This window comes from Dermacentor albipictus, chromosome 2 (assembly GCF_038994185.2).
Source record: "Dermacentor albipictus isolate Rhodes 1998 colony chromosome 2, USDA_Dalb.pri_finalv2, whole genome shotgun sequence".
Taxonomy (NCBI): domain Eukaryota; kingdom Metazoa; phylum Arthropoda; class Arachnida; order Ixodida; family Ixodidae; genus Dermacentor; species Dermacentor albipictus.
Window position 1 is genome coordinate 103,376,784 of NC_091822.1, and position 16,628 is coordinate 103,393,411.

Genomic DNA, 16,628 nt, shown 5'->3' on the forward strand with positions numbered 1-16,628 from the left:
TAGGCGTTATTTCTTTTAAATCTTTACCGGTAAAGAAAACAGAACAATCATCTGCATACACGACAAATTTACACATATCGCTCACTTGTACAATATCATTAATGTAATATAGGAAAAGTATTGGGCCAAGGATGCTACCTTGGGGCACACCCGCTGTCAAAGGTTTCGTCTGCGACCTGTACTCATTAATTTCAACAAACTGATGTCGGCTTTCTAAATAAGACCGGATAAGTTCAAGTGTGATTCCTCGGAAGCCATATTTTTCCAGCTTTATCAGCAGCAATTTGTGGTTGACCCTATCAAAGGCTTTGCTGAAGTCTAAGTATAACCCTAAAGTCAGAAATTTTTTTTCGATGTTCTCTAGAATTAGCTCCTTCTGTATGCTTAAAGCAGTTTCCGTAGACCGCTGTTTCTTAAACCCGTGCTGACAGTCGGTGAGCAGGCTATGTTTTCGCGAAAAACTATCAATACGAAAGTTGACAATTTTTTCGAGTCCCTTTGATAGCACAGGAAGTATAGATACAGGCCGATAAATGCCAATATTATTTTTGTCACCTCCTTTGTGAACAACGATTACTCTCGCTACCTGCATATTACGCGGGAAAACTCCGGTTGACAGCGAAATATTAAAAATGTGCGTTATTGCAGGTGCAAGTAAGTCCATGACGTACTTAATTGGCCTACTTTCTAAATCATCTACGTCTCGACTGTGGCTATTTTTCAGGGATGAAAATGTTGTAATCACCTCAGGGATGCTAGTAGGCCTTAGGAATAAAGATTCTCTTAATGACTCTGCATGCGTTGTATCTTGAATGTCGTGATCTACGCACCCTACTTTAAGAAAAAAATTGTTGAAATGGTTCGCAAGTTCTGTACCACCTACATAAGTGCCATCAATGTTCAACGTATCTGTTCGTGTATCGACTGACTTCCGATTTAGTGTTTCGTTTATTTTTTTCCATACTTTATCACTTCTGCGCATGCAATCATTATTAAATATACGGCTGTAGTAGTCATTTTTCGCCTTTTCTTTTTCTTTGTTCAGTTTATTCCGAAACTGTTTATATTCTTTCCATTTTGACAAGTCCTTCGACTTGATGAAAGACTGATAAAGCTTATTTTTTTGGTTGATTTGCCTAATGATTTCTTTCGAAATCCATGGCTTGCGCGACTTTCTTCGACTCCGATAGTTTTCAAGCGGGAATGATTTGAAGTACAGCGTTTTGAGTTTGCTCATAAACTTATCATATGACTCGTTGGCACCTTCAATAGCAAAAATATCGCTCCAGTTCATTTCGCGCACTGCTTCTCTGAATTTATCTAGTGTTTGCGCCGATATCTTGCGGTACGTTGTCTTTTCAGTGCACGTGCTTTTAACGGTGCCTTTACGTTCTAGAAAAAGGAATATAGGCATATGATCGCTGATATCATAACTTGTGACTCCCGATGTCGTGCTATCGATAGTCGAATTTATTATGAAAGTGTCTAGTAATGATGATGTAGTGACGGTTACACGTGTCGGGGATCTGATGATGCTGCAGAAGTCATTGCACTCTAGGATAGATAAAAATTGCACAGTAGTTGCTGAATTAGTCAGCATGTCAATGTTGAAATCCCCGCCCAGTATAAGCAGATAGCCGCTTTCATTTACGTATGACAGAAGGTTATCTAAAAACTCAAAAAAAGCAGAGTGGCTGGCATTAGGGGGTCGATACAAAACCGCAAATACTGTCTTTTCTTTCTTTATGCATAAGGCTTCATAATGTTCTGTAGCTGTGCTATATTCTCTAAGAATGTCATACCCTGTTAGAGAAACTAGCATTGCAACGCCGCCACCTCTGCTTCCCCTGCGGTTCACGAAGAAATGCTCGTATCCTTGAGGTATATAATGTTCCGAGTCATCATTGTACCAAGTTTCGGTAAACATCAGTACGTCAAATTTTACCTTACATGATTCGATTAGTACAGTGACTTCATCTTTTTTGTTCAGCAGTGACCTTACGTTTAGATGCATGAATGTTAGCATCTTTGCTTCGCTGCTAATTTTGTGCCTCTTAACGATTTCCTCGGGAATCACACAGTCTGAGGACGCCATCTCTACTGGAGGTACGAATGTGTCAAAGCTTATGTTTGTTAAACGCTTGTGATTTTGCTCAGGTCGCTTTCACGCCTGATGCGAATGACAGGTGAAGTCTCTGTGCGACGTGCAAGAATAACGCCATTCTTCGTCCACACAAATTTCCAGCTGTGTTCACGTTTGCGTGCTATTGCCATCCCTAACATTTTCTTCACTTCGGGACAAAGGTGTTCATTTACAAACACAGGAGATTCAGTGGGCAAGCCGAGGGATGCATTTGTTAGCCTTTTCTTGCGTGACTTCTGAAGCACTTCGTCGCGTTTGTCACGGCGTTGAAACTGAACAATTATGTTTGTCTGATTTTCCTTCTTTGTATGAATTCTGTGACAAACATCGATGTCCTCGCGTGCTATAGGTTCACCAACCACCTCACCAATTTTTTTTAGCACTTCAACCAGATTTTCGTTTGGTTTCTCGACTATTCCTTTAATTTCAAGATTTCGGTTACGCGAGTACTGCTCGGACTGCAAGAGGCCCGACTGGCAATCTGCCAAGTCCTTCTCCAGCGTAGAAACTTTATGTTGTAGTAGTTCGTTTTCTTTCTTCAGCTCATTATTTTTACTTAGAGTTGCCATCAATTTTTCATTTGTATCATCAAGGCTCTTGCTGAAGAAATCCATGCCCGTAGAGATCTATGCCCACGCGATCAAAGGGTCGGGATGGGCATTGTAAAGGTTGGAGTTCACCGGCAGAGTTGTGCGGTGTCGCTTTCCGGCGTTGGCACTCATGACAAGAACGGACGAACTTTCGAACGAAATTATACATTCCGCACCAGTAATAGCAGTGTCGAAGTCATTCGTAAGTCTTGAAGACTCACGCATGGCCACACTGAGGGTCGACGTGGAACGAGGAGCAGAGCTCTGATCGCAAGATTCGCGGAATGACGAGTAACCAGGTGCGTCCCTCTGGGGCATAGTTGCGGCGATATAGTAGCTGGTCGCGGATCGCAAAATGAGGCACTTGGCGCCGAAGCGCGCGTGACGCTGGAGCTTTCTACGTATCCGAGAGAAGGTCGAGCAGAGATGCAATCCAGGGATCATTACGCTGTGCAGCAGCGATAGTGTCAACGTCCGGAGAGGATAATGTGCACTCGCAGGGGGAGTCGTGACTGGCCTTCGGGGGAAGCGGTGATCGGGAAGAGCGCGTCAGCGTCGGAGTGGTTTCGCCCGGAACGGTACACCATGCGTATGTCGTATTCTTGGATTCGCAATGCCCAGCGGGCAAGGCGGCCCGATGGATCTTTGAGCGTCGACAGCCAACATAGTGTGTGGTGGTCTGTCACTACGTCAAAAGATCGGCCGTATAAATATGGGCGATACTTGCCAAGCGCCCACACAATGGCCACACTCCTTTTCGGTAACGCTGTAATTGGTCTCCGCCTTGGTTAACGTGTGACTCGCGTATGCGACGACGTATTCTGGGTGGCCAGGTTGACGCTGTGCCAACACAGCGCCGAGGCCTACACCGCTTGCATCGGTATGGATTTCGGTTGGCGCTTGTGGGTCAAAATGGCGAAGAATGGGTAGCGTCATGAGAAGACGGCGCAAGGTTGTGAAGGCGTCGTCACACTCTGGAGACCATGATGAGATATCTCGGGCGGCACCAAGGAGCTGCGTGAGAGGCGATATAATTGACGCAAAGTTTCGAACGAATCTCCGGAAGTAAGAGCAGAGGCCGATAAGACTGCGTAGCTCTTTCATAATAGGAGGTTTTGCGAACGCAGTAACAGCACGTAGCTTCTCGGAATCCGGGCGAATGCCCTCCGTTGACACGACATGGCCTAAAATTGTGAGCTGACGAACAGCAAATCGACACTTCTTCAAGTTAAGTTGCCACCCGGCGTTGGTCAAGCAAGTGAGTACGTGCTGGAGGCGGAGCAGGTGGGCTGGGAAATCGGGGGCGAGCACTACAATGTCGTCAAGATAGCAAAGACATATTTTCCATTTGAGGCCACGCAGAACATTATCCATCATTCTTTCGAACGTAGCAGGCGCGTTGCAAAGTCCGAAAGGCATGACGGTGAATTCATACAAGCCGCCTGGTGTAACAAAGGCAGTTTTCGGGCGATCGGCCTCTGCCATCAGAACCTGCCAGTAGCCTGACCGCAAATCCAGCGAAGAAAAGAACTCTGCTCCTTGCAAACAGTCCAGACCACCATCGATGCGTGGTAATGGGTAGACGTCCTTCAGCGTGATCTTGTTCAACCGTCGAAAGTCAACACAGAAGCGGATGGAACCGTCTTTCTTTGTGACGAGGACCATGGGAGAGGCCCAAGGGCTTTGGGAAGGTTGAATGACGCCTCGGAGCATGTCATCGACCTGATCTGCAATGACGCGACGTTCCGTAGCGGACATGCGATATGGTCTTTGTCGCAGCGGTGAGTGAGAGCCAGCGTCGATGTAATGCTCGACCATCGATGCACGGCCAAGAGATGGTTGCGCAACGTCGAATGAACGGCGGAACTGCTAAAGGAGTGCGAGAAGTTGAGATCGCTGCGAATGCGTCAGGTCTTCGGCGATGAATGGGCTGAACACACCAGTCCATGCTGAGTCGGGTACGGAGAGGGCACTCAGGTCATGGACGGCAGTAGAAGGCACTTCGTCGAGGACGGAGACAATTCGTGTTGAATCGACCTACTCGACGTAACCAAGGCATTCGCGGCGGAGCAGTGATAGCGGCGATGAAAGATGATGGTAAACGGGCATCGTGCCTCACTCCGGCGGCAAGGTCAAGAGCTGCAAAGGGCACAGGAAGCGCTTTTCGGGTAACAAAGTGATGAGAGGGCATGAAGAAGACCGTCCCATCGGATATGGTACTACAGAAGACTGGTACGAATGCTGACGAGCACGGGGGGATACAGTTGCCTTCTGTCGCGACAAGTTTAGCGGCAGGATGAGCATCGACCGAGGCCAGGTCACCAAGGGGGAAAAGTTCAATCTCAGCCCGAGCGCAATTGATGGCATTGTGGCGTGAGAGAAAATCCCATCCTAGAATAACGGCGTGGGAGTACGATGAAAGAACTGTGAATTCAATGGTGTACAAAACGTCCTGTATGATCACGCGGGCAGTACAAGCAGCGGTAGGGCGAATGGGTTGAGCACTCGCCGTTCGGAGCGACAATCCAGACAGAGACGTCGTCACTTTGCGAAGCGAACGGCAAAACCTGGCATCCATAACTGAAATAGCGGCACCGGTATCGACTAAGGCGACTGTAGCGACATCTTCGATAAACACATCAATGACATTGGCAGGTAAAGGAGGAGGACTTCGGCATGTCGACACTTGCGCAGTTCTTGCCTCAGGAACTGCGTCGTCTAGTTTCCCTTTTCGTTAGAGACGGGTCGTCGACGCATAGGGGAAAGCAAACGACGACGTGGGGAGGGGGACCTTAGGCGTTCGAAGCGAGGGCAGGGATCAGTCGGGGAGCGAGCTGGTCATGGGCCGAAGGGTTCGTAAGGCGCATTTGCATCAGGCGGCACATAGGGCACTCGGCGATCGTCGTCAAACGCCTGAGATCGGCGGCGGCAGAACCTTGCGACATGACCGGGATACCTACATGCGAAGAATATAGGGCGATTGTCCGGCGTACGCCACGGGTTAGCGACGGCAGTGGTGGTCCGGGGGACGGTAGGGGGAGGGCGGTGTACAGGCTGCGGGAAGCGACACACGGGCCTACTGCGAGGGGTCATTGCAGCAACCGTAGCATAAGTGACTGGTGTAGTCACGACATCCAGCTGGTGAACAGCCGGCAGCGCTTCCACGACCTCTTCATGGATCACGTTACGGATATGAGACGGCAAAGCGCTGGCAGACTCCTGAGTGACGGGCGCCAGAGATAGCTGTCGTTCGACTTCTTCGCGGACAAAATCCTTGATTTGCGTTATCAGGGAGGCTTGTTCTGGGCCGGTGGTAAGGCTGGTAATGCGGCAGGTAAGGAAATGCGGCAGAGTGATGCCGCATTTGGTGTGGAATGTCGCCTTGTCAGAAGTCGCTGCTTACGCAATTCATCATAGCTCTGGCCCAAGCTGATGACGTCGCCAACAGTGCGCGGGTCCTTGGCCAGAAGCATTTGGAACGCGTCATCGTCCATTCCCTTCATGACGTGCTTGATCTTTTCCGCTTCCGTCATGGCAGCGTTCACGCGCCTGCACAAATCGAGAACGTCTTCTATATAGCTGGTGAATGTCTCACCCGTCTCCTGTGCGCGTGTACGCAAAAGCTGCTCGGCTCGGAGTTTCCTGACGGCGGGTCGGTCAAATACTTCTGTAATGGACGTCTTGAGCGCCGACCACGTTCAGATATCGCTTTCATGATTTCTGAACCAGAGACTGGCCACGCCCGCGAGGTAGAATGAGACGTAGGCCAGCTTTTCCGAGTCATTCCATTTGTTGTGAACGCTCACCCGTTCGTAGGACGACAGCCACTCTTCAACGTCGTTGTCGTCGGTTCCGCTGAAGATGGGAGGCTCCCGCTGGCGAACGGTGCCAGCGCAAGGGACGGGTGGCGATGGAACAGTCTGCTGGTCGGTGTCCGGCATGGCAGAGGGTAGCGTCCGAGAACGGAGTTCCAGGATGGTAGAGTGGAACGTTACCCCGCACGGCTCCACCACTTATAAAGGAGGTTTATTCGGGTTCGCCGCGACCGCCGGTTCTACGATGCACCGAGCACAATCCCCGAGCTCGAGCTTCTGCTGCGCGGTTGATGCTGCCAATGCTGCTGACTGCGCGCACGTTCGTCAACTTCCTTGCAATATATATATATATATATATATATATATATATATATATATATATATATATATATATATATATATATATATATATATATATATATATATATATATCAAGTTTATTATTTCACCTTATGATATAACTTGTCATTTGTATTTTAGTTTATTTTTCGCGTATACGTGGACTTGCGATAAACAGCTTGCCCGCAGACAGAAAAGATACCACTTGTGCAAAGACTGCAAGTGAACACAGTTAGTTCTACTCAGAGGTCAGTATAGGTCACAGCATAGGTGTCCTATAGCTAGGTGGGATGTATTGACTGACTTCAATGTCGCGCAAACGTTGCAGCAACATCACACTGAGAACAAAAGAAACACTCACCTGGTAGCTGCGACCCGAGCCATGCTGTTTTTTAACATGCCACTCCTCTCCCCTAGATTCCATTGGCTATGCCTTTCGTCCTTCCTCCCCTGTGGACACGACTGAATGTGCACTTGTTGACGTGTGGGTTATTCACAAATTTCCTACTTCGTTTGCATTGCTTCTGCTTTTTTTTATACTGCCACTCTGTGTGCGCACAACTTTGTACTCCCGTTGTAGCACCACTGTATGTATGTGCAAGTTTGTATTCACTGTTGTATTCGTTTACTTTCACATGAACCAACACACGTGTTGGCATTCATGACGCCGCTAAATGTACACGTGCTCGCGGTCATAGATTGCCATTTTTTTCTTTTTAATGTCACAGGATGTACACGCAAGTTCGTAAAGTTTGTATTCACGTTTTGGTTGTCTGTCTATCACTTCTGTCTGTTTCTACAGAAAAAAGAAACTGTATAAATGAAACTGTGTGTGCTTGCATTCGCCCTCTTTCCTACGCGCTCCTGTTTTTTTAAATATATATATATATATATATATATATATATATATATATATATATATACATATATATATATATATATATATATATATATATATATATATATATATATATATATATATATATATATATATATACACGTGTGTTGATTATGCCTGGCATTACTTCGATGCACATGGGCCGGTGGCATTACACGCAGATGTTCCTGCCACCTTGAAGGCGATCAGCCTCAATTCACTGGAGCTCTTGATATACGAAAGTACCTGGCAGGGCCTGAACCAGGAGCGCCGTAAGCAGCAGTTCCACGACGCGATAAAGGCCAACATCAAGGACCAACTGGCGGCACTACTGTACGGAAGTTTGCGAGAGGCGATGAACAATGCCTTTGTTACCGTCCCCGCGCCATTCCCCTAATTGACACTTGTGCGAAAAATATGCCCCACGACTTGCAAATTTGCCTCTTCGGAGTCACTGTACAAGTTCCAAAAGATTGTGGATTGAGCATGGAATAACGTGTATAGAGCCTTGAAATAAACTGGTGGGGACATGGAGTCTGCCTGTTTTACAAGTTTATGGTTGTCAGGCCAACACTTCGTGACCTGACAGATTGCCCACAAAAATTGCCTCGACTAATGCCCTTTTTTTTCTTGAACAATGCTACCAGCAATCACACAGTTTTCTCAACCAAAACCTGGAGGACGCTTAATTAAACTTTTCATGCTTGCCGGCAACTGCATCTCATGTAACGCTTACCGGGAAACACTAGCGATGAACGGCATGTTCGAAGGCAAGCTTTCTGGTAGAAACGAGGGCCTCTAGCTTGAGTGGATCTGCTCTTACTTTTCGTTCTTTTATTATTTCAATTCGAGAAGAGCTAGCATAAAAAATATGCGCTTTCGATGCTTTTTTTCATGAAATTTGTTTGTGGGCTGCTGTTCTCAATATTCCAAGGAATAACTTTGTAAGGAATGAATCACAAGGTAGGGCCAACTATGGTTGTAGAAGAATCGTTTGGTATGCGTGGTTCGGGGGTTTTGAAATTCTTTCTGCCGAAGCGACGTTCGACGCTGGACACTAGACGTGGGCCGTCGGTAGCCGATGCCAGATTTTCTACGACGCGGGGCCCTTAACGCTTTAGCGTAAATATCTGGCAACAACGTCACAATTTAGCATGAAATAGGCACTTGAAATTGGTCACTAAAAACAAATATCAGTTTTCCCTGGAAGGCAAACCATTGATTGTGATAGCAAACGCTCAGACAGATATATATATATATATATATATATATATATATATATATATATATATATATATATATATATATATATATATACGTATATACGAAGTAAGGATAATAGAACTTCCAAACATTCGCTTACTAACTAAGTTATGGTGTCAAAGCGCACAGACGAATGTAAACACACCACACTCCATCACCGCGAACACTCGCTGTCAAAACGCTTGCGTGAGGGAGCGTGGCCACAGCACCGAGCGAAGTGACCTTCTATCCCTTCAACGCAAACTGAGCGGCGAGAATCCTGCAAGCACGACGATAAGAGCCGCCGTCGCTGCTAGAGACAGCCCCCGACGCATATTGCTTTCTAGATAAGGTCGGCATAATTTCGGCACAAAACGATCAGTGGATATCTTGAGTGTTTGCCCCGCCCCATGGGTCATCATAGGAGATTTCAATGCACACCATCCAGCATGGGGAAGTACTAAGACAAATGCAAGAGGACGAAGATTATCAAGCATCGCCTACAACTATGGCCTTACTCTCTTGAACGATGGTAGCCCCACCTTTCTTCGAGGCGTGACATACGGCAGCTGCCTCGACCTTGCTTTCGTCTCCAACTCTCTCGCCAGATGTGTGAAGCGGTTTCCAGATATTGAGACACATGGGAGTGATCACATTCCCACCTATCTGAACATCAAAGGCTTGTCGTCTAGATCTCACCCACGGAATACCATTCGGACGATTCAATGGGCCAACTTCATATCTGAAATGGAAGATGCCTGCAGCGAGGGCCTACCCTCTGGTTTAGAACAAACAATTAAACATACGTTGCGAAACGTCACTCGCATGCTGACGGTCTCTTACACGCGAAACGACTTCGACATAGAATTAGAGCGGCTTTGCGCACTTCGTCGCCGGGCGGAACGTCGATATCGGCGCACAAAATTAATGCATGACCTTTGGGCAGCCAGGAGGATACAAAAGAAGATTCAGCGTCGAATGGATAGATTAGCGTCTGAACGTTGGGCAACGTTTTGCCAGACACTCGACCCCCGCAAGCCGCTGTCTCACATTTGGAAAACGGTGCAAGGTCTGCGTTGCCTTCCGGAACAGCGTTTTCCATTCAAGGCGCTCGCGTTTTTCCAAGGGCGGCAAGACATCGATGTCGTAGAAGACTTTTGTGCGTGGATGGCAGAGCAAGCGACACGTCCAGACCCTCCAGCCCGAGATGACGTCCCCCATTCCCGTGATTGCCGCATGGACCTTCCTTTTTCAATAGAGGAGCTCGAGGTGGCACTAGCTCTCTGCAGGCGCTCATCATCTCCGGGCCGAGATGGTATATCATACCGAGCCTTGTGCTATCTCGGAGAATCCGCACGGATAGCACTATTGAGTCTCTACAACACCTCATGACAGGAGGAAAATGTTCCTGACGAATGGAAAGTGAGCCGCCTGGTGCCAATCTTGAAGCAGGGCAAATCCCCGCTAGAGCTCACCTCTTACCGCCCAATAGCGTTGGCCAGCAGTGTAGGAAAGATAATGGAAGGGATGATCCTTGGCCGCTTGGAATGGTACCTTGAATACTACAAGCTTTATCCGAATTCCATGGCTGGTTTCCGACGTGACCGCTCTTCCATCGACAATGTAGTTGATCTCGTTTCATATGTCCAGCACGAAAGGTCCCGTAGACGTTTATCTGCAGCTTTATTCTTAGATGTGAAAGGGACATACGATAACGTATTACATGAGGCGATTTCCGACGCTGTTGTGACGGCTGGCCTAGGTGGTCGAGTATTTTTGTGGATTGCAAGTTACCTTTCTGCAAGATCATTCTATGTGTTAACTGACGATGGCCCAACTACGCGACGCTATACAAGCAGGGGCGTTCCTCAAGGCGGTGCTCTCAGCCCGACGCTATTCTACCTCGCTCTTATTGGGCTTGCTGAACACTTGCCAACTACCACCAAAATTTCAATGTACGCAGACGACATCTGTGTCTGCACTTCGGCAGTCACATGTCCTCAGATACGTGCACGGCTTCAAAGAGCGGCTACTTTGACAGCGAGCTACTTGTGTGAACAAGGTCTGAGCATATCGCCAGAAAAATGCGCGCTAGTGGCATTTACTCGAAAACCAATGACGCCTTATGTCATCTCAATCAATGGGCGGACCATTTCCTATGTCAGAACCCACAGATTTCTTGGCGTAATTATCGACCGAGACCTCAGTTGGAGCCCGCACGTGGCCTACATGAAACGGCGCCTGACAACAACCTCCCAGTTGTTCAAGTACTTGACGGAAAAGACGTGGGGGATGTCAGTAGACGCAATGCTGAGACTCTACAGAGCTCTCTTTCTCTGTTTATTAAGATACAGTCTACCTGCACTGAACAACACTTGCAAGACAAATATTCGTGTTCTGTAGGCAGCACAAGCTCAAGCACTCAGAGTTTGTCTTGGTTTGCCCAGATGCACGTCAACTAATGAAACTATTGCGATTGCTCTGGACCATCCAATGCGAACTCACATCACGGTGGAAGCCCTGAGAACGCATATCAGACATTTGGCACGTGCCCCCTATCACCACCTTACAACGCTACCTTCAGACAGGAACCAAGCATCATTCTCTAAAACTAGCGTCAAGTACAACGACAAACTTCCCTCGGGCTTCACCGCTGCATCTAAACCATCGATACCCCCTTGGTGCCTTGTCAGCCCCACAGTCCATCTCAGCGTACCAAGAATCGGGAAAAAGTCTGAGCTGTCGTCACCTGTGCTGAAACAAGTGTATCTGCTTCTTCTGCGCGAGAGGTACGCGGACAGTGCACATATTTATACAGATGGTTCCACAAACATCCAGCGTTCGTCCGGTGCTGTGGTCGTCCCAGCAAGAGGTATTACCATCAGCTTTAGGACTGACCACCCAACGACATCTATATCTGCGGAACTAGCTGCTCTTCGCACTGCACTTTGTTTCGTCAATCGGGAACCACCTCGACAATGGTCAATTTTCAGTGACTCAAAGGCAGCCCTACAATCTGTGCTATCAGCTCTGCGTCGCGGGCCATTCGAACAGGTCGTGCTCGATATTAGATGCCTACTTCATAAATCACATGAGAAAGGACATCACATGACGTTTCAGTGGCTGCCAAGTCACTGCGTCGTCATAGAAAATGAAGACGCCGATAAAGCCGCCCGGACAGCTCTTGAAGACACACAGGAAGAGGCCATACCACTTTCACGGTCCGACGCAGCCAGCAGACTTCAAGTGCTTGCACGGGAGATCACGCTCTCTCTATGGTGCACACCAAGCAGTCAGACCAACCGCAGCAATCATCAACACGACCTGCCCTCATTGATGCATCTCTGTATGCCAACTGGACTCCGCCGAAGTGAGGCCACCCTGCTTTATCGCATATGGCTAGGAGTGGCCTTCACGAAATCCTACTCGTTTCGCATTGGAATGACCGACAACGCTCTCTGCAATGCCTGTCTTTGCGAGGAGACGCTGGAACACATTCTGTGCGACTGTTCTGAATATAATGTTCAAAGACAGTCCATGGCGTCCGTTCTAACGCACCTGGACAATAGACCATTGTCAGTTGCAACCATTTTCACGTATCGCCGACAGAAGACATCGCACCTGAAGGCGACGAAGGGACCATTTCGGTTTATGAAGGATACGGGCTTGGACAAGCGGCTGTGACAGTGATGTCGCGTACCGCGCAAGAGTGACGGACTGTAACTGACGATGTGTTTGCTGTGTTATGTGCTCTCTATCTCTCTCCATTCATCTTTCATCCCCCCCATCCCGCTCCCATGTGTAGGGTAGCAAACCGGTTAGGCTAAACTGGTTAACCTCCCTGCCTTCCTTCTCCACTTTTTCCTTCCTACTTTCGCATAGTCGTGTAGAGGAAATAAGTCATTACTCGACTATGCATATTTCGCGAGTGCGAATGACGCCGTTGTCCCACCGCGCATGACGTAATCGGAGCCAAATTAGGCCTCGCGCGCGGCGTTCGCAGAGGCGTAGCTCTGTATAGCACCTTTACCCTATCGAGTGGGAAGTTCTCTCGTTTCAGAGCGCTCACTTATATATATATATATACTATATATATAATCAAATCCATAATTTATCAAATTCAATCTGTTGTTGATTAGGAGCTTCGCACTTGCGATATTTACAATATGCTGTAAAATCTTACGCTTGCTCAGCTTTCTCTTAAATGCCGAAACACCTGTCTGTAAGTGACTACAACTCATTTCCCCTTCATGGCAAATCAGCAATTCATGCACAAGCTGGCAGCTGTAGGATACATGAAGACATCACCTCGCATATGGTAGGGCCCTAATGCACGTGACAATCACTGCGCAGAGAAATCGTATTAAGCAAAACCTGCAGAAAGAACAGACCAGCCTTCTAAAGACAGCGGCGGCTGTAGGTATCCAGTGCCTGCTACTACAAAGTGGCAATTTCAGGAATACATTTTGGGGTAATGGTTCCTAAGACCTATAGACATATGCCTTCCTGTGCGATAAGCCAAAAGTGAAGTGGTAATCCAAAATATCGACAGTGCCTTTAGCTTACGCTAAAGAGGATGCAGGCGATCGCCTGCACGCTCATGAAACATGCGACTTCGTGGTTATTTCCTCTTACTCGTTTTCACTTTAGTTGTTTTACTCTTGGTCTCTTTTTCTGTGCCTGAGACATCGCCACTGTTTCTGCGTGGTTAAGGCACGTTAGAGTGATAGTGGGGAGTCTATTAAGACCAATAAGACACATATGTAAGTTCGCTGAGCGATTTTTTTTTATTTTGTCACTTTATTCGACGAGGGTAGCTACACGGACTGGTACATAGGGCTGCTTCTACTGTCTTGTAGAGCACGCAGAAAGAGAGGGACTAGGAAAGGCAAATTAGATAAACACACAGCCCTAACTATCAACGACACATATATTTCCAGTTCTCGCAGCCGTACTTATCCTCCTCAAAACTATGCAAGACACGTGTACATTGGGCAGCAAAGAAAACCGGAGCAACCACAGGCAGGCGCTTTTTTGGTCGCACTGATTATTTGGAAGCTTCCGTTCAACGCGAATAGAGTTAATCGAGCTCTTTCTTTTTTTGTTATTAATAATGCTAAAGAAATGCGGGCACATGCGCTTGAATTTGGGTGCCATAACGCCGAACGGTCAATTTTTCGACCCATACGTCATCACAGGCTTTCGTCTTAATACAGGTCCCTTAAATAAGCGGAAAACGAACATAACGAGGGACACGATGCAGAGAAACGCAGCCCCATTTGCGGAGCCGGAATGAGCTGCGAGGAGTATAAGAGGCTTTTCTCATACGCTTTGCTCGACCTGATAGCTGTTCGCTGCTCTGTTGCGGAATAGTTTCCCTACAGATAAGTACGATGGCGCGATTGAATCTCCATCTGCAAGTGCAACCGCCCGATTTTCTAACCATTAGGCCACAGCCGCACCCACACATCTCGAACGCCCACTCCACCAATCTCTTGGAGACGATTCGCGCGAGCATTACCTGATGTATATCGCCTGCCAACGATTGCGCGCGGGCGCCAGCTGCACTTGGTCTAGAGACGCAGAAAAGAAGCGGATGAATAATAGCCAACTTATCACTGTCTTTTGCATCGTGCAGCTCTCTGCGCATCTTCTCCTCATCAAGTTCCTCAAGAAACGTCACCGTCGTGTTCTCGACACACCAATTGCTTTGTCGTCGCATCATTCGCAGTCGCGTGAACTGCCATTTGCATTTCTCATTACCTTGTGAACAGTCTAGTGCATAAACATTGCGTAAGGTTCCTATTGAAGAAACTAACCCCACAACTCACATTTCGAGTAAACCAATATGAAACGTATAGGACCGTAAATCACGACCCGTTTTTTTTTCTTTATGTTATATGATGTGATTAGCTACGGTAGTTACGGGCAATGGGACTTTCTTTTTAATTTGGGTTAGTACATGAGACCTGTGCACTGCATAAACATACATATGGAATACGATTGGAAGTTGCATGATATCCCAACGAAGCCTCTTGTACAGGCGCAGTTATGATTTATAACATTTAACTAACCACTTCGATAAAGGTTGGTTTCAATTAAATAGCCATATGTGCATCGTATTTCCACAATTTGTCTGTGATTGATGCTGCGGATTACAAATATCGGCATGCACCTATACGGCAGAATCATTGCCATTGATGCCACAGTGACCACGTACCCATTATAAAACGACCTCGTGACCTTTTTTTTGTTGTTGTTGGACATCATGGTAAAGTTCCACGACTTCGTATGTCAATTGGTCATGACATCCGTGTCGGAGAACTGACTGCGTGCACTATAAAGCTGGTTTTGAATCGCAGAACACAGCCCATTTTCAAGGTCATTCAGAATCAATGAATTCCAGTGCTCGACGCAGGGCCGTTAGTTCTGCCGTCGTTGAGGTCGTGACATGCGATGTCTTGAACCGCACTGTCATTCCTCGCGTTGGTATAACCAGTATAACCATGTCACCAGAAGAACTGCTCGACGTAGTCGATCGATCGGTATAGATGTGCACGTGGTTGCTGCGTGGTGGGAGTGCCAACAGCGAGTGGAAGAGCGCCCTCCTTTCCCCCTTTGTTCTTCACTGCGCCATCCGCGTATCGCTCCGAGTCTGTTTCGAGGCTGTTTGCAACGGGTACCTGTGTTGCCTTTCATATTGCTCATGATAGTACAACAAATTTTCCGTCGTATAATTTTATCTCTTGAGTGTCTTCCCATACATTTGCGACGTGTGCCCTTTGATAGTTGTTTATTGGCAGTATGTGCAATATTGATAACGCGTCCGCATCAGGTAGCTCTATTCGTGAGGTCTTTGGCAAACATGAACTGAACTACATAAAGTGAACTGCTGAATTTCGCTAATGCATCTTGCCACTCTCCTCTTCTGTAGTGTAACCCGTCGTGGTTGCTCAGTGGCTATGGTGTTAGGCTGTTGACTACGTGGTCGCGGGATCGAATCCCGGCCACGGCGGCCGCATTTCGATGGGGGCGAAAACACCCGTGTACTTAGATTTAGGTGGACGTTAAAGAACCCCAGGCGGTCAAAATTTCCGGAGTCCTCCACTACGGCGTGCCTCATAATCAGAAAGTGGTTTTGGCACGTAAAACCCCATAATTTAATTTTTTTGCTTCTGTAGTGTAAGGCTCAAAAGGTACGTCAAAGCCTGATTGTCCGTGACAATTTTGAACTGACGGCCCTCCAGATAACTCCTGAAGTATCGTCACGCCAGCGCTACTGTTAAGTTCTCCTTTTCCGTGGTCGTGTAGATTACTACCGCTTTTGAAAAGGTGTAGGAGTAATAGCCAATGACGTTAACTTGTGGCTTAGGTCTTCGTTTGAATTTCGTTGGTATAACAGTGCTCTTGCACCCTAACTGGACGCATCAGACCCGACCTCCAAGGGTTTCGCGAATTCGCGTAATATCAAGATTGGATCTGAAGATATTGAGCGCACCAATCCTTCGTACGCATGTCCGCACTCGTCGCTCCCCACAAATGGACCTTCCTTTTGAGTGAGTCTTGTAAGACACCTGGGTAACGCCGCAAAGTGCTTAATGAACGCCGTAGGGTGTTTTGCC

General features: G+C 47.4%; 1 protein-coding gene across 2 annotated transcripts in view; it reads left to right on the forward strand.

The window, feature by feature from the left end:
- The window catches only part of LOC135921074 (salivary anticoagulant protein P23-like), an 80,430-nt gene that overhangs the window by 39,691 nt on the left and 24,111 nt on the right, over window positions 1-16,628 (forward strand). The window contains exon 4 of one of the 2 annotated variants that reach the window (XM_065455393.2): window positions 7,947-8,282. The exons of the other annotated variant lie outside the window; for it this stretch is intronic. Within the exon in view, the coding sequence (XP_065311465.1) occupies window positions 7,947-8,161 (215 nt within the window). The 3' untranslated portion in view covers window positions 8,162-8,282. Of the gene's footprint in view, window positions 1-7,946; window positions 8,283-16,628 lie in introns of those variants that run through there. 2 annotated transcript variants of the gene reach the window in all.